At 39.1% G+C, this 19,239-nt stretch overlaps 1 protein-coding gene across 1 annotated transcript in view; it reads left to right on the top strand.

The window, feature by feature from the left end:
• chuk (component of inhibitor of nuclear factor kappa B kinase complex) overlaps positions 1 to 19,239 on the top strand; it is an 80,902-nt gene extending 61,663 nt beyond the window's left edge. Inside the window, exons 15-22 of the mRNA XM_078530797.1 lie at positions 1,605 to 1,666; positions 3,611 to 3,720; positions 5,043 to 5,092; positions 6,376 to 6,475; positions 13,072 to 13,219; positions 15,668 to 15,810; positions 16,293 to 16,392; positions 17,172 to 19,239. Of these exons, the coding sequence (XP_078386923.1) occupies positions 1,605 to 1,666; positions 3,611 to 3,720; positions 5,043 to 5,092; positions 6,376 to 6,475; positions 13,072 to 13,219; positions 15,668 to 15,810; positions 16,293 to 16,392; positions 17,172 to 17,219 (761 nt within the window). The 3' untranslated portion in view covers positions 17,220 to 19,239. The remainder of the gene's footprint in view (positions 1 to 1,604; positions 1,667 to 3,610; positions 3,721 to 5,042; positions 5,093 to 6,375; positions 6,476 to 13,071; positions 13,220 to 15,667; positions 15,811 to 16,292; positions 16,393 to 17,171) is intronic.

Here is a 19,239-nt window from a genome sequence, read left to right on the forward strand (position 1 = left end):
GTCAGCATGGATTTGTTAAAGGAAAATCGTGTCTAATTTGCTGGAGTATTTTGAAAAGCTAACAGAGATGGCTGATGAGGTCAAGGCCGTTGATGTGGTGTATATGGACTTCCAAAATGTGTTCGATACAGTGCCGCACAACAGTCTCGCGAGGAAAGTTATAAGTCATGGAATAAAAGTGACAGTGGCAACGTGGATACAAAATTGGCTGAGGGGTAGGAAACAGAGCAATGGTTAATAGAAATTTTTCGGGCTGGAAGAAGGTTTGTAGTGGAGTTCCCCAGAGGTCGCTATTGGGACCCTTGCTTTTCCTGATATATATATGTATAAATGATCTAGATCTTGATGTGCAGGGGACGATTTCAAAGTTTACGGACGACACAAAACTTGGGAGAATTGTAAACTGTGAGGAGGACAGTGTAGAACTTCAAAAGGACATTGACACATTGGTGGAGTGGGCATATAGGTGTCAGATGAAGTTCAATGCGGAGAAGTGTGAGGTGATACACTTTGGTACAAAATAAAGGATACTCTTCTAAAGGGTGCGCAGGAGCAGAGAGACCTGGGTGTATATGTACATAAGTCATTAAAGGTGGCAGGACAGGTATAGAGAGCTGTTTCCATAGTATTCAGTATTCTAGGCTTCATTAATAGGGGCATAGAGTTCAAGAGCAGGGAGGTTATGACAAACTTATATAAGACACTGGTTAGACCTCAACTGGAGTATTGTGTACAGTTCTGGGCAGGAAGGATGTGAACACATTGGAGAGAGTGCAGAAGAGGTTTATGAGAATGGTTCCAGGGATGAGACACTTCAGTTATGAGGAAAGATTGGAGAAGTTGGGACTGTTTTCCTTGGAGAGGAGAAGGCTCAGAGGAGATTTGATAGAAGTTTTCAAAATTATGAGGGGTCTGGACAGAGAAGATAGGGAGAAACTATTCCCACTCATAAACGGATTAAGAACCAGAGGGCACAGTTTTAAAGTGTTTTGAAAAAGAAGCAAATGCAAGATGAGAAAAAACTTTTCACATCATGAGTAGTTAGGGTTTGGAATGCATTGCCTGGAAGTGTGGTGGAGGCAGGTTTATTGAGACGTTCAAGAGGGCATTGGATGATTATTTAAATAGGAACAATGTGCAGTGTTACGAGGAAAAGGCAGGAGGTTGGCACTTAAGTTAAAATGCTCAGAGAGCCGGTGCAGACACGAAGGGCCGAATGGCCTCCTTCTACACCGTAACAATTCTGTGATTCTACGATTGCCTGGCACTTGTGTGCGTGAATTTTACTTGCCATTTGTCAGCCCAAGTCTGCATATTGTCCAAGTCTTGCTGCATTTGGACGTGGACTGCTTCAGTATCTGAGGAGTCGTAAATGGTGCTGAACATTGTGTAATCCTCAACGAATTTCCCCACTTGCGACCTTATGACAGAAGGAAGGTCATTGATGAAGCAGCTGAAGATGGTTAGGCCTAGGACACTATCCTGAGGAACTGCTGCCATGATGTTTGGATGAAAACTGATTTTGAAATTTGAGGTAAAATAAGTTGTTTATTAAGATCTTTGTGAATTTTAAGTTTGAAATGAAAGTATATTTTTATTCTTAGCCTCTGAGAAGATGTTGAAAGCATGGAAGGAAATGGAGGAGAAGGCAGAGGCTTGTAAACAGGTGAGTAAATCACAAGCTTTGTTAGTGCTTAAAATTGTTTAACTGGAAGGAATCATTCCTAATTTTATGCTTCAAAACTTACTGAGTGATAAGTAACACATTAAAAATTCTGATGTTCAATGCAGTCTACAGCACTCTGGGATGATTTAACAGTATGTAGTGGAATGTTAGCTCCACTAAATGAATGATTGTTTGAATTAATATATATTTCTGGTGACCTTTTACACAACCATGAAATGTTCTTTGGTGTGCTGGGATGATTAGCTTTTTATTGGCCCTGTTAGTGAGAAAGATCAAAACACAGTGCTTTGTTTACTTGGTGTTTGTGCAGGAGATCATGACAGTAATGCTGTTTACAGCTGTGCTCCTGGGATAAGGGTATGGAAAGTCTATGACTCAGCCTTGTACCAACTGAGTATATACGCTCCAAAGATTCTCGGGTTCTCAACATATATTCAGTTCAAATTTGTCCAACATTTTCCTCTGGCTGCACCTTGTTACAATGCTACAATTGTTACAATTTGTGAACATAAAATATACATTACTAAGTACCTTTTTAATTTCCCTTGACTTAAAATAGTAAATTAATAAACAATTGTTTGTAGCTGAGGAAGTAAAGTGCCAGTTAGTAAAACATGTGCTTTTTAAAAAACTTAATGACACACTTGACCCAGTTTTGGAGCTGGTACAGTGATATAGCATTTAATTGTACAAATAGCTTTTCTGACCAGCTACTAGCACAAGAACGGCATTTAAATGGCACTTTGTTCCTCCCGTACACAACATGTCAGCAGTTAGCACTGCAGTTGTTTGAAGTAAAGATGGATTTTAAAATTTAACCTCCAGAAAGCTAATTTTCATGTTTGAGCTAAAGCAAGAAGTAAAACTGTGCAAATATATGTGTGCATAAGGCAAACAACAGGCCAGTTTCTAATGCCTCTATATGTGAGATGAATCCTGAAGAAGTTTAAAAAAAAATTTTAATTAAAATTTAGGATATGGTGTTTCAGACTCTCAATATCCTCATTGTTTTACTCAAAGAACACTAACTTATCACCATGCTATGCCAAGGGTAGTAAGGAATACAAACAATGTTATGTTGCTTGTGTTTATAAGTATTGTTGGCTGGTTGTTCAGCAGTGCAAAAATATCTTTCAAAACTTGAGCATGTATACAAACAGCTGCACCTTTGTGCTTTTGCATGCAGTTTGGGGGAAAGGGGCATTTAATTCACTTGCATAGTCACATACTTGCATCTACTTAACAATAACAATAGCAGCTTGTATTTATACATTGCTATTTAGCGGCTCAAATTGATCAACCTGAACTGGGAAGGGATGAAATTAAATTTATGTTGGTTAGCATATGGACTAGTTTTGAAATCTGTGCCAACTGCAGCAGCATACAGTTGGCACATTGCTGGTAAAGGGTTGAGCCGCATTTTTCAGTCTTATGGTAAAAATAAAGCACCGTTTGGTTATTGGTACTAGAATCATTTTGTTACATTCATTTGAGCTGGCAGAGCAACTTTAAGACAAAACTGCTCATGCAAGGAGGTCAAACTTGGAGATTGTCCCCATCAACAGTGCAGAAATCTGACCAGTTTAAAAATTGCTGTAACACCAATGGAATGCCAATTCTGAGGACTCGATGTGACTCCTTAGATGTGGCAATACATTGCCTAAGTGCCATCCTTCTTAGGCAGATGGTGAAAGGCAATAGTAGGAAGTTAGACTATGTTATTGCCTATTTCTATAATGGCGTAGAGGGAGAGATGCAGTCCTATTACTGTCCTTCAGATATTCTATATGTATATCTAAGCAACTGAATAAGCTAATTATTCTATATTTAACAGCCTTTTTGGGATATTTCACTTCAAGAATAGCAGCAATAATGAAATCTACAGCCCATTTCATTTACAGAAGCATGTTTTGGACATTTTAGGCTGCTGAAATTGGTCATTTGGAAGAACAAATCGTGGGACTGCACAGTGAAATAGTGGAACTGCAGAGGAGCCCATATGCAAGACGTCAGGGAGATGTTATGGAAAACCTGTAAGAAAAAAATTATTATTCCTCATACAATAGATTTCTGCATAATCTTCTAAAGTGGCAACTGGTATCTTCCTAAAAGAAAATTGTGGAAATCAGTGGGTTAACGCAGTGGTCAAAAGTACCATCCTCAATCCCTAGTCAGTCTTAATTCAAAGAACAAGAGCAGGATTAACTGCCAAAAGTCTTGACTTCTTGATGGCTATTAAGTCTCAATATAAACTCAGTTCTGCTCATTTCTATTTAATTTTTTACATTAAACTCATTGCTCTTCTCCAGTCAAGAGTGACTGTAGTGATAAAATATACAATAAAAGGATATTGTGCAGAGAGTCTCAAATATCTTTGTTTCCGCTGCCACAACAATCATGAAAATATGCAGACATGCTTTAATTGCCACCCATGTAAATGTAGATACAGATTTGATAAGGCCATTCAGTCTATTCTAGCTAATCCATTCAGAAAATGCCTTCAGCACCCAAATATTTCTTAAATGATTCCAGGAATATTTCCTCCAATACCCTGCCCCATTAAGCTACAGCTTTTCTCCTCTTAAGAAGTTTGCTCTGCAGAACCTTGGATACTGAGGCCAATTGCTATGCACTGACAATGACCAAAATCATATTTTTTTAATAAAAATATTTAAAATAAACTTTTGAATACAAGAGATATAATTGAAAGAGGTGTTTCCTTTTAGCACTCCAGTCCCTTGACAGGGCATACATTGATTCCTAGAAAAACAATAATTTCATATTCAATATCATGGAAAACAATAGTCAAATAGGTTATAAACTACTGTTCATATCTGATTCAATCACTTAGTGTGTTTTAGACATTGTTACTTCTCAATCGTTGTCAGGTGTGATTTCATTGAATAGCATAGAATCTGTTTTTGAGTGGGAAAAAATCCAAATTTGGGTTCAGGACAAGCAAATCTATCATTGTCCAGTTCTGTTAATAGATGCAAAACTTGAACCTGAGAACACAGATATGGGAAGTGCTTTGCTCCTGAACAAACAGGAGGGTAAATATATTTCCAAACTTAAAGGAAAATGTATTGTGCAGTTGAACAGAAAGCAGTAATTTAATTCAGAGCTTTCATGGGGACAAATGCTTTAAGACTGTGCTTAGATTGAATAAAACCAGAAAAATCTATAAGTATGCTTTCAGCAGATCAGTGCAATCATCCACATGTTTAGATTAATTTATGAAAGGAACTATTTATGGCAAGTAATGGTCCTTCAACAGACATAACAATTCATTAGATTGATTTACAAGCATGTTGACGAAATAAATCATTTTGCTAATCATAATTTTCCTTTCTAGAGAACAGAAAGCCGTTGATTTATACAGGAAGCTCAAGGGAAAACCTAAAGGTATTGTGCATGTTTTTAACTCTGCAGACTTAGCTTTATCTTTGTGAATGTAGAACAGCAAACAAAATACACTTCTCAGATTTATAATTAAATTTTATCCTTGACAACCCATAAACGTTTGATCCTCATTGACTTCAAGCTGGTGTTAGGGTCCTTCTCAGAAAGAAGAGTAACCAGTTTTGTGTGATGCTCTAGTTTGTCTGAACTCAGTCAATATTTGTGAGGGCCTGAATTAATATTTGGGAACTGTTGCAGAGAGGGAAGAGCGTGGAAATTTGAGGAACCATGTTAGGATAGAATAAATGATGAAAATGAGCAGCAAAACTCATAGAATGCATGGGGATACATTACGATCATCTTTCTGACCAAAGTGTGGGCACATGCTATCCCTTAGCAACAATGGTTTCACCAAAAACCATTCTTGTCTCTTTTCAACCCAGTCACTGAGTTCTAAATATATGACTGTATTCTTGTAACCAGTCTCTGGGTAATGCCTTTGAGCAACTGTCATGCAAAGTGCCCACCTCAAGTGTATTTCCAAGTGTTTTTTAAATGCAATTTCAGTGTCTATCACCCTTACAGGCAGAGTAGTAGGAATGAAATAGTATTTGTTGTCCAAACAAATGATATATTAGATCACTTTCAATTTAATGACTCATTTTTCTGTCCTTCCGTTCAGGCTTCTCCAATTGTTTGGTTTATTGGCACGGTCCACATCAAATCTATTCGCTGTCATAGAATTCAGTGCTTTGGTCTGGCTTGAGCAGGAGCTTTAGTGCTAGAAACATACGCTGCAGCATCTACTAATTGTTGGAATTTCCTGGGTTGGAAACCTCCTGGAACAAAGCAGTACCATCTTAATCCTTGACACTGCACAAATTTGATGCTCATCTAATCATTTAAAGCCTTGGTGTATCTACTCAATAACATTGGTGGCAGTGGAATTGGTCTATCTTTGACCTGTTAACAACCTGGTTATGGGGCAATTTATTTTAGTCTCTTCAAAACAAATAACCTCAGAGTCTGGAGGATGAGAAGCCCATGATTTGTCTGTTAACAGATGGCACCAATCCCACTGCCATCAATATTATTGAATAGATATGCTCCAGTGCATCTGGCCTTTTGAAATATTTCAGTGCAGGCTCCATGTACAAGTGCTAGAAATAGGATTATTTTACAAAATAATTGATAGAGCAGCTTGCTTTTCTTTATCATTCTAAGTTCAATGCATTCCAAAAAATACCCTTTCCAAGTGAAATAGTAATATATTATTCTGTTTTAAGATTCACATCAATATGGAGACAGTACAGAAATGGTAAAGATCATTGTTCAAACAGTTCAGAATCAAGATCGGGTGCTGAAGGAGTTATATGCCCACCTCAGGTATGAATACTCAAGTCATTGGAGCCAGTTTATAAGTAGTTGAAAGATTTATTAACATTTCAGTGATACAGTCTACAATAAAGCTAACAGTGAAGTAGCATGCAATTTTTTGGGAAGATTGTTATTGAAAGTATAAGAATGATTTAAAAAAAACCACAGATAAAATTCATACAATGTGTTTTTGTAACTCAATCTTCCGTTCAGTTGAGCCAGTTTTAAGGGGAATCCATTTGAGTTCATTGCAATAGGCTTAGGGAGCAGAAAAATCAGCCATAATTCTTGCCCTGATTCCTGACTATTGACCCCCACGGAGTGTCTGCATGTATTGATGTTGGATTAGAGTAAGGTCAGGCTTCGCTGCAATACCTGTGCCCCCTCTCCCATGATCAATGTCAATAATCAATGTCAAGACTTGCATATGAATAGTGGCCATTTGATGTATACCATTAATAGATTGTTGGTAATAAGCCATCAATCAGAGTGGCCAAGAAATTGGGCATTAATTTATTGTTTTTTAAAAAAACCACATTTTGAAATAATCGTAGCAGATCAAATGTATGTGTCACTTATGCAATCTTAATGGTTCCATGCACCACTGCATTCCAAGAATAGATTTGAAAATTCTGTTAATGATTACAACAAATATTTCAATGAGCCTCTGAGCTGCACAAGAACACAGTAGTAATTAAAAAGCTCAGGCATACCTCCTGCTTAATCATCTTGTCATCCAGCATTTATAACATTGAAACTTGTATCTGCATCAGCTATAGCACTAGATTTAAGTTACCAGTTTTCTTTCTTCCCACCAGTTCTTATACAAGAAATGTTGTATTTATTCAATTTTGTATGTAGATTGTGTTGTTTTGAAAAGCTAGAGTGCCATGATTTTAATATTTCTAAGTTATGCTTTTAATACAAAGACATAGGCTATGATTTATAGCTGCTACAAAAATGAAAATTTGTAAATCTGGTGTTTTTGTAAGAATTGTGATGAGGGACCTACAAAGTTGCACATTTGAGAAGGTGGGCTGAATTTCATCTCCAGTTGATCATTATTCATTACTAACGGATTTACCTTTGGTGTTTTCGTGTAAATCTGTATGGGTGTAACTCATTCACTATTTATTGGCTCTGCTTCTTACTGGTTGTCACTGAATTTAACACTACAATTCTTTTAATTCATTCTTGGGTATAGACATCATTATAAGGTCAACATTTATTTCTTTTCCCCCCCCTCATTGTCCTTGGAAAAAGTTGTGGTGGGAAGTTTTCCTGAACCACTTTGGTTCATGTGGTGTTCATTGTCACAGCGCTGTTGGGAAGGGATTTCCAGGAGTTTTACTCAGTGACGGTAAAGGGCAGCAATATATTTCCAAGTCATGATGTAAGGGGAACTTGCAGGTGATGGTATTGCTGTCCTTGCCTTTCTCGATGGTGGAGGTCGCAGGTTTGGAAACTGTTATTAAGCCTTTCTGAGTTGCTGCAAAGTATCCTTGTACACATAATAGCCACGGTACGCCAGTGTTAGAGAAGGTGGATGTTTAGGCTTGTGGATGAAGCGCTGACTAAGCAGACTGTTTTATCCTGCAGAACTTCAAGTGTTGTTGCAGCTGCACCCTTGCAGGCAAGTGGAGAGTAGAAAGTATTCTTTCATGCTCCTGACTTGCACCTTGCAAGTGGCTGAGAGGCTTTGGGTAGTCAGGATGTGAGCCAGTCGCTAGAGGATACCTGTTCTTGTAGTCATGACGTTTTTGTGGCAGGTCCAGTTTAGTTTCTGGTCATTGTAACTATATTGTTAACTGCTTTACATTATTAATGCTGCAGTTTGGCAGATCAGTTGTATTGGCCATGTAATTTTTCAACTGGATATTAAAAATACAGAATGTTAATACAGTTTTATCTTTAATGACATACATGATCCTCGACTCATTGTGCAGTCTTTCAAAATTGCCATTAAAGTTGTGGGCTGCATCGTCCACTTAATCTGTAGGGCTGTTTTCATTCTGTTTATGGGGATGACAACATTTACTTGCTTTTTCAATATTAAAAGCTTGTTCCCATCAGCCACATTATGCAGTGTATTTTGTGATACATAGCAAAATACTCCTTTTAGCAACCACACCACACCACAGCCAATGAACAGAAGATCTAGACTATCCAACAGACTCAAAACTCTGTCATGGATGCCCTTACAAAACTTATGATTTGTTTTATTGATTTAGGTTATGTCTTCCGTGACAGCATAATCATTATATGCTGCATTATCCTTGCCCACAGTCAATTTTCCTTTTAATTTGCATCTCCTAACATTTTGAAAGTGCTTTTGTTTAGAACAAAGAAAAGTACAGCACAGGAACAGGCCCTTCAGCCCTCCAAGCCTGCGCCGATCATATTGCCTGTCAAACTAAAACATTTTGCACTTCCGGGGTCCGTATTCCTCTATTCCCATCCTATTCATGTATTTGTCAAGCTGCCTCTTAAACACCACTATCGTACCTGCTTCCACCACCTCCTCTGGCAGCGAATTCCAGACACTCACTACCCTCTGCGTAAAAAACTTGCCCTGCACATCTCCTCTAAAGTTTTCTCCTCTCACCTTAAATCTATGTCCCCTAGTAATTGACTCTTCCACCCTGGGAAAAAGCTTCTGACTATCTACTCTGTCCATGCCACTCATAATTTTGTAAACTTCTATCAAGTCGCCCCTCAATCTCCATCGCTCTTGTGAGAACAATCCGAGTTTCTCCAACCTCTCCTCATAGCTAATAACCTCCAGACCAGGCAGCATCCTGAAAACCTCCTCTGCACCCCCTCCAACGCCTCCATATCCTTCTGGTAATGTGGCGACCAGAATTGCACGCAATATTCCAAGTGTGGCCTAACCAAGGTTCTATATAGCTGCAGCATGACTTCCCAGCTTTTATACTCAATACCCTTGCCAATGAAGGCAAGCATGCCATATGCCTTCCTGACTACCTTATCCACCTGTGTTGCCACTTTCAGTGACCTGTGGACCTGTACACCCAGATCTCTCTGCCCATCGATGCACTTAAGGGTTCTGCCATTTACTGTATAATTCCTATCTGTATTAGACCTTCCAAAATGCATTACCTCGCATTTGTCCGGATTAAACTCCATCTGCCATTTCTCCGCCCAAGTCTCCAACCAATCTATATCCCGTTGTATCCTTTGACAATCCTCTTCACTATCTGCAACTCCTCCAACCTTAGTGTCGTCTGCAAACTTACTAATTAGCCCAGTTACATTTTCCTCCAAATCATTTATGTATACTGCAAACAGCAAAGGTCCCAGCACTGATCCCTGCGGAACTCCACTAGTCACAGTTCTCCATTCAGAAAAGCACCCTTCCACTGCTACCCTCTGTCTTCTATGACCAAGCCAATTCTGTATCCATCTTGCCAGCTCATCTCTGATCCCTTGCGACTTTACCTTCTGTACCAGTCTGCCATGAGAGACCTTGTCAAAGGCCTTACTGAAATCCATGTAGATAACATCCACTGCCCTTCCATCGTCGATCATCTTTGTCACTTCCTCGAAAAACTCAATCAAGTTAGTGAGACACGACCTCCCCTTCACAAAACCATGCTGCCTCTCACTAATACACCCATTTGCTTCCAAGTGGTAGTAAATCCTGTCACGAAGAATCTTCTCCAATAATGTCCCTACCACTGACGTAAGGCTCACCGGCCTGTAATTTCCTGGATTATCCCTGCTACCCTTCTTAAACAATGGAACAACATTGGCCATTCTCCAGTCCTCTGGGACCTCACCTGTAGCCAGTGAGGATACAAAGATTTCTGTCAAGACCCCAGTAATCTGCTCCCTTGCCTCCCTCAGTACTCTGGGGTAGATCCCATCTGGCCCTGGGGACTTATCCACCTTAATATTCTTCAAGACGCCTAACACCTCTTTTTTGATCTCAACATGATCCAGGCTATCTACACACTCTTCCCTACACAAATCGACCGCTAGTCCTTCTCTTTGGTGAATACTGATGAGAAGTACTCATTTAGTATATCTCTCATTTCTCCTGGCTCCACACACACATTCCCACCTCTGTCCCTGAGTGGGCCTACCCTTTCCCTGGCTACCCTCTTGCTTTTTACATATGTATAAAAGGCCTTGGGATTTTCCTTAATCCTGGTTGCCAATGACCCCTTTCTTCATGACCCCTTTTAGCCCTCCTGACTCCTTGCTTAAGTTTCTTCCTACTTTCTTTATATTCTCCATGGGCTTCATCTGTTCCTAGCCTTCTAGCTCTTATGAATGCTTCCCTTTTCTTTTTGACTAATCTCACAATATCCTTTGTTATCCAAGGTTCCTGAAACTTGCCATACTTATCCTTCATCCTAGCAGGAACATGCCGGTCCTGAATTCTTATCAACTGACGTTTGAAAGCCCCCCACATGTCAGTTGTTGATTTGCCCTCAAACATCCGCCTCCAGTCTAGATTCCCTAGTTCCTGCCTAATATTGTTATAATTAGCCTTCCCCCAATTAAGCACCTTAACCCGAGGACTCCTGTTATCCTTATCCACCAGTACCTTGAAACTTACTGAATTATGGTCACTTTTCTCGAAATGCTGCCCTATTGAAACTTCGACCACCTGGCTGGGTTCATTCCCTAATACCAGGTCCAGTATTGACCCTTCCCTAGTTGGACTATCTACATATTGTCTCAGGAAGCCCTCCTGGATGCACCTTACAAATTCTGCACCATCCAAACCCCTAGCACTAAGTGATTCCCAGTCAATATAGGGAAAGTTAAAATCACCCACCACAACAACCCTATTGCTTTTACATCTTTCCAAAATCTGCCTACATAACTGTTCCTCAATCTCCCACCGGCAATTGGGAGGCCTATAGTAAACCCCCAACATTGTGACTGCACCCTTCCTATTCCGGAGCTCTACCCATATTGCCTCACTGCATGAGCCCTCCGAGGTGTCCTCCTGTCGTACAGCTGTGATATTCTCCTTAACCAGCAGTGCAACTCCCCCACCTCTTCTACATCCCTCTCTATCCTGCCTGAAACATCTAAATCCTGGAACATTTATCTGCCAATCCTGCCCATTCTTCAACCAAGTCTCTGTAATAGCAATAACATCATAGTCCCAAGTACTAATCCAAGCTTTAAGCTCATCTGCCTTGCCTGTTATACTTCTCGCATTGAAACAAATACGTTTCAGACCCCCCAGTCCCACTGTGTTCAGTAACTTCTCCCTGCCTGCTCTTCCTCTTAGTCCTTCTGGCCATATTCACTAGTTCCCAGTCATTTATTTCACCTGCTGACCTATTTAGTTCTGTTCCATATCGGTTGGTGCATTCATTACCCATGCAACTCAAAAATGCATGTGTGACAAAACTCACTCACTGGATAAAAATTGGATCCAGTGAACCTATAATGTCTATGTTTTATATAACGCTTCTAAATGGTTATAACAATACACTTTCTGATCTGGTTATGTTTCCTACTATTTAGCTTTAAAAGAGAGAGTGAGAGAAGGCTTATACTGCGCACTACATTTATTGGTGAGATGAAAAGAACAGCATCTTGTATTTTTATAGCATTTTTAACATAATAAAACATCCCAAGGCTCTTCACAGGTGTGTTATGAAGCAAAATTTGACACCACCACATAAAGTATAAGGTCAGATGAACAAAAGCTTAGTTATAGAAGCAAGTTTTAAGGAGTGACTAGGGGAAGAAAGAAAATTAGAGAGGTGACTAGGTTTAGAGAGGGAACTCTGGAGCTTAGGACCTTGGCAGCTGAAAGCATGGCCACCAATGGTGGTGTAATTAAAACTAGGGATGTTCTAGTGGCCAGAATTAGAGGAGCGCAGATAACTTGGAGCGTTGTGGGGCTGGAGGAGATTATGATGATGGGGAGGGGCAAGGCCATGGAGGGGTTTGAAAAGAAGGTTGAGTATTTTAAAATCAAGACATCACCTAACCAGGAGAAATTGTAGGTCAGTGAGGGGATGATGGGTGAACAGGACTTGGAGTGAGTTAGGATACGGGCAGCAGAGCTTTGAATGATTTCTAGTTTATAGAAGGTAAAAAATATGGTAGGTCAGGAAGGAGTGCATTCGAATAATCAAGCCTAGAGCTATCAAAGACATTGAGGATTTCAGCAGAGGTAGAGTCAGGCGTTACTGCAAAGGAAGAAAGACACACAGATGCATAGTTGGAAGCTCGTCTCGGGATAAAGTATCACACCAAGGTTGCAAACAGTCTGGTTCAACCTCAGACAGTTGCTGGGGAAAGAGAAGGAGTCAGTGGCTAGGGAACAGGATGTGTCCAGGGGATTCCAATGCCTTTGGTCTTCCCATTATTTAACACTCCCAACACTGGTATAAGTGTTGAAAAAAACCCTTTGTTTGTTTCAACTCCTTAAATGAAAATTATTAGCTCTGGCAAACAAAGTTTTACACTGTTGTCAAACCAAGTTTGTTGATTTCCTTTCTTGCTGTGTGTTTTGATGTTAATCAATGCTTCCTTTGTAAGTGATATATTATCACCAAACTGTCTGGATAGCTCTTCCTTTAACCATTGGCTTTCTTTGTGTCTTACAGTAAACTTCTAGCTTGCAAACAGAAGATCATTGATCTTTTTCCAAAGATTGAACAAGCACTTGATAACATTAGAGAAAATGAAAAAATGTTATTGAGATCACAAGAAAAGAGGCAGAAAGAAATTTGGTATTTGTTAAAAATTGCTTGTGTAAGTACTTCCTTCCCCAAAATCTAGAGGTATTGAGGTAGAGTAAAAAAAATCTATCAGTACAGTCATTTTTATTATAATATCATCACTATTGTCATCTCAATTACCCTAAACTTAGATGCAATGGGTATGCTTTTTTCTTACTCCATGCTATCACCAAGTAGTAAATCTTTAAGATAATGAATGTTCGGATTTTTTGTGTTATTTTTCTCTTTATATCACCAGTATTGTTTGTTCACTGTCACATTTGCTTAATGATTTTTCTCCATCCAAGTTACTCCTGTGCTAAATTCTCTGACTGGGAGTGAACAGGTGACTTGACTCTTGCACCTGTAATAAAGCTTTTGGATAGGATGGTAACTTCACTTCCGAACTTGGTTATGATTGCTCAGTCCCAGGATCTTATATTTCAAGTCCTAGGCCCAACCATCTTCAGTTGCTTCATCAATGCCCTTTCTTCCATCATAAAGTCAGGGTGGGGATGTTCGCTGTTGATTGCACAACGTTTAGCATCATTCTCAATTCCTCAGATACTGAAGCAGTCCCATGTCCAAGCACAGCAAGACCTGGACAACATCCGGTCTTGGTCTGACAAATGGCAAGCAACATTCACACCATAAGTGCCAGGAAAGGACTATCTCCAACAAGAGAGAATCAGACCATCCACCCTTGACATTCATTGGCATTACCATCGCTGATTTCCCCACTATCAACATCCTGGGGGTTACCATCAACCAGAAACTGAACTAGACTAGCTATATAAATACTGTGGCTACAAGAGCAGGTCAGAGGCTAGGAATCATGCAGTGAGTAACTCACTTCCTGACTCCCCAAAGCCTGCCCACCATCTATAAGGCACAAGTCGGGAGTGTGATGGAATACTCTCCACTTCCCTGGATGAACAATACGCAATAAGCTTGACACCATCCAGGACAAAGCAGCTCGCTTGATTGGCACCCCTTCCACAAACATTCACTCCCTCCATCATTGACACTAAGTGGCAGCAGTGTGTACCATCTACTAGATGCACTGTAGGAACTCGCCAAGCCTCCTTAGACAGCACCTTCCAAACCCACGACAGGTGCCACCTAGAAGGACAAGGGCAGCAGGCACACAGGAACACCACCACCTGCAAGCTCTCCTCCAAGCCATTCACCATCCGGACTTGGAAAAATATTGCCGTTCCTTCATTGTCGTTGGGTCAAAATCCAGGAACTCCCTTCCTAACAACACTCTGGGATGTACCTACACCAGATGGACTTCAGCGGTTCAAGAAGGCAGCTCACCACCACCAATTAAGGGCAATTAGAGATGGGCAGTAAATGCTGACCTAGCCAGCAAAGCCCACATCCCATGAATGAATTTTTTTAAAACATCAGCTTTGCTTATATGCGGGAAGTTCTTTGAATTGCCAAAAAAAGTTTAGCTTGAGTACATTTCATATCTTTCAACGTTCACTTATACGTCCCTTTGCCACCACGTGACACCATAAAACCACAAAAATTGATCGTTCTTCTGGTCATTGTCCTCCTATTTTCTCTGATGTAGAATAATTTACTCTGTATGCTATGTAGTGCCGTAACCTGCAGGGCTACGGGCCGAATGTTGGAAAGTGGGATTGGGCTAGGTGGCTCATTTTTTGACTGGTGTAGACATATTAGGCCAAGTGGCGTCTTTCTGTGCTATAAACTTTCTGTGATTCTATAGCAAAACATGAATCTATTGTCGTCTTGAAGCTATCTCCTGCCTTATTACTCTAGAATTTAGCAGAGTTTGAAGTCCACACAAATTTAGCCTCTGCTTTGAATGCGTTGTGGCACCTATTGGGCAGATGAAGGAAAGAATTTTTTCCTCAAAGGCACAACTACAAAGATCTTTAATTTATATGTAATGTATCTTCCAATGCCTGTGCTATGTCTCTCCCGTTTTGTAGTTTTGCTAACAATCGATTAATTAGTCACCTTTTAAACAAGAGAGCATTCTCTTCTCTATATTTCTTTCTTTTCCAATGCTCTTATATCACTGCACATCATCCTCTGCCACATGAACTGATAGGTGACTGACTGCTAGAGACCCTTTTGAGAAACTTTGACATCAGCCTGTGAAATATCTGAGTGTAACTAGAATAGATTCCCTGTCAATATTTCCTACCTTCTTGGTGCTTCGTTATCCTAACCCAGCCAAAATCGGGAATTTATTATGGGGGAGATTTTTTGATGAAAACTGATATTCCTTGGTGCAGTACTTCAAACCCAGCTTTAATTAACTCTTCCTACTGGGATAAGCTGTAGCTTGTGCTTGGGAATTGAATGGGAAGCAGCTTGAACGTGCATCCATGTCTACTGTATGGCAATGAGCTTTAACACTGCCCTTTTTTGAAATGAAAAGAACCTGTTTAATGCAACGAGTTGATCTTTAACATTCCTTTGGATGTTTTGTTTCTTTCAGAGCACAGCTCGAGGCCCTGATAGTGCGAGTCCAATGTCTTCTGGTTCACCCCATGGTTTAGGGTGGGCACAGCAAGGGCAGAATTTTATGCCACAAAATGCCATACCTAACCCTTTGTCCTCTATATCTGTAGTGAAAAACAGGTAGGAACTATCAGGATATTGCCTGCTTTTATTTTGTAGATACTTCAATATTTACTCTTAGGATTTTCAGTGTGAATTATAACTGAGCTACATTTGATTAATATACATTGAAAATTGGCTAAAATTTATGGAGAAAGTGTACAAAAGTGAAAATGTTTGGTTTTGAAACCTGTTGATGCAATGACATTTTAATGTTCTATACTTCGTTAGTTTCATGAACATTCTGAACTTGCTCTTTGCTTTAGATGCTGATCATCATCTGAGAAATGCTTTCAAAATGTGTAAACACAAATATCTGAGAAGAAAAAAAGCTAATCAATGTGATGGCGTTTATGTGGCTTTTACAAAAAGATATTTTGTTTTTCAAAATGTGTTCTCTGTTACATACACCACCAGTCTTGAGTTCAAACCAAGTCTAATTGCTGAACACAAATAATCCACTCGATGAGCTCATTGTACAATCCTATGCATATTTCTTACAGTGAATCTTCAATGTCTGTAATTGAAGAGAACCAAAATTTCTGCAGCCAGTTGCATAGTTTGATGCGGGAAACTCTATTAGAACAGAATAATAGCATATCGGTAAGCACTATCCAGAATTTTAACTAACAGTATTTTTTGTCTTTAGATGACAATGACTGATTCTCTCTTTAGAATGCTGAGATTCCCTTAAAGTACAGTTTTGCTGTTGTGAAGTTTTTTTCCATGATATGTACCCTGATTTATACACGGGAGGGCATAATGACATGGTTAGCCTGATGAGTTTATTTGCACTCCTGAATCACTGGCATTACAACAACATGGTTTCCTTTGCAAAGTAGTTATAGCTGCAGTAGGTAACCATGTCTGCTGCAATGCACTTTTGTTACAAATCCTGGCCGTACAATCATCTTCTACCACCAAAACACTCTCGCAGTTCAACAGTTTTGGAAGAGTAAATTTCAACTATTACTGAATATCTTAACATTATGAAATAATATTATAATAGATTACAATATGAAAGTGCTCCTATAGTAATAAACTCAATGACCATTCTTTATGATGATGTAAACATTTTCATCAAAACTAAGGGATATGCATTGATGTTCATGAGGTTGTTTGGTGTAACCAATTCAGCAGAGAACAGCTAAATCTGAAATTTGTTATGTTCTGCACACCGGAGCAGTCTGGTGCCTTGTAACCTCTTGAACTCTGACTTGTATTGCTTAGTTGACCTGAAGGTTTAGTATCACTGTTACCAAGTTTAGACTTTTACAGCCTAAGATAAAAGACAGCCTCCTTGTTTGATGGGTAGAGTGAATGAAAAATTGATTTTCATTGCAGTACCCAGTAGTCAGTATTGATCAGCTCTTCTTTTTCAGTCTCTTGATTGGAGCTGGCTTGAAGAAATGTTATCAGACAGACTCTGAAATACATATTTTGGCATGACAGTTGATTTCTTGAGTGCTGAACACCAGAAGACTTTGAGTCAGTGATGATTTGCTGTTGTGAACACTATAAAGAAAAACATATTTCTGGACCTGGCAACTGAATCCTGCTATGCCTCAGACCTACGTCTCTTGGACTTCAATCACACTGTTTCAGTTCAGTGCAGGACAATGCAAGAAAGTACTGTACCTGTATATTATACTGCTTATAGCTTTGTCACTATCCATTTTTATACCACAGTTACGATAATAATTCAGGTAAAATTGTATTATATGTTTAATGAAAACAGAAATTGCTGAAAATATACAAGTCTGTCAGCAGTTGGAAAGAAAAAGGTGGATTTACATTTTGAGTGGAGGTTGTTCATTGAAATTGGAGGATCTACACCTCAAATGTCATGCTTTTTTATCAGCTGCTAGACCTGCTGTATACCACAACATTTGCCATTTCTTCTTTTTTATTTTGCTTGTTAAATTACATTGGTATTTTCTAAAAGGGGAGGAAATCTCAAGATGTAATGTTTTTCCAAATTCTCCTCTATATTATATATGAAATGGAAAATAATCCCAGAAGAATTTTATTGGCCACTTCAATTATTTAAAAAAATATATAACATATAAATAAACCTACTTGGTCCCGTGTAGCTACAACCAAATGAAATCCATCTCCCTACTATATTACTTGGGTAATGCCACTGATGGATGAGTATCCTCCTGCATCTTGGAGCAGTCTTGTAGGCCATGACTTTAAAGTGGCCAAAGATCCATAGAGCCCTAGGGGGTTACTTAATTGATTAACAACTACAAAGTTACCATGGTTTTGTGGTGTCTCATCATTCTTAGCTTGGTCTGAAGTTATGGCACCTGCACAATGGCATTTCCCACTGCTGATGTACACAGAATAACCTACCAAGGAGGAAAAACCGATTGAAGACTTCGCATACAGCTTTCAAATTGAATTTTATATAAACATCAAATGAAATTCTTCTGGCTGTCATTTTATTCAATAAAAAGACGGTGTGCAGATTTTCCTACCACTCCAGTTTCAATTTCTGCAGAGCAACCCACAAGCGCTCCTCACTGCTTAGAAGCTGCATTCATTTAAAGGAACTAAATTTTATAAATATCCTCTGCAATGTTTGTGACATGAGTGTGTAGTTGTTTGAAGAGCTTTAATTTTTTGAAAACTTCCATGATGTTTGTAGAAGTCAGTTTTAAAACCTGTTGTCTCTCTAACATTGCGTTGACTACCATTCGGAATAGGATTTTAAGCAGCCATAATGTTCATTAACACAATTTGTATACTATAAGAATATCTGATATTCTGGCTAAAGCATCATGATTTAAAAATTAATGAAAATAAGGTTCCTACTTGTGGAATGTATTAAGACTAAGCATGCCAATGACAATAACCTTTGTTAAATTGCATTTATAACATCTGGAACGTGGCTTTGTCTGTGGTGGATTTGAAATTTGTTTCTGATCCAAGTTAGTTGTCCTATCCCAATAGTCACTTTAGTTTTTAACTTTCAGAGGATTGGGTGCTATGATTTTAATTGTGTTCAGCTCTCTGTAGATTGGGGGGAAAAAACAATCATTTCAAAGTTCACCCAATATTTTGTTGCTTTCACCATTTTAAACTAAAAAGGTGTGGAAAATACTCAGATAATACTTAGTTTGGCGGGCACTGTGGAAATGGAAACTAAGAAACCAGACTGGAAATAAGGGCAAATCTTGAACCAAGATTGCAATGAAAGCTTAAGTAAAAAATGATTTATACGCAGAAGCAGGAAAGGTCTGCACTCTACAAATCACCTCTTCTACTTTTTCAGATTTAGGAATATATTTAAAGAATGTTTTGTTACTTTGTGGTTAAGTGGAGAACATGTTCTCCACTGATGTGTTTTTGGAAAATTTGAGGTTTACTCTATCCATTTTGAGTGCTAAAGTTCACCAATTGTGGTTCAAACAAAAGCTATTCTAAATACAACTGTTTTAACTC

This window comes from Cetorhinus maximus, chromosome 27 (assembly GCF_964194155.1).
Source record: "Cetorhinus maximus chromosome 27, sCetMax3.hap1.1, whole genome shotgun sequence".
NCBI classification, from domain to species: Eukaryota; Metazoa; Chordata; class Chondrichthyes; order Lamniformes; family Cetorhinidae; genus Cetorhinus; species Cetorhinus maximus.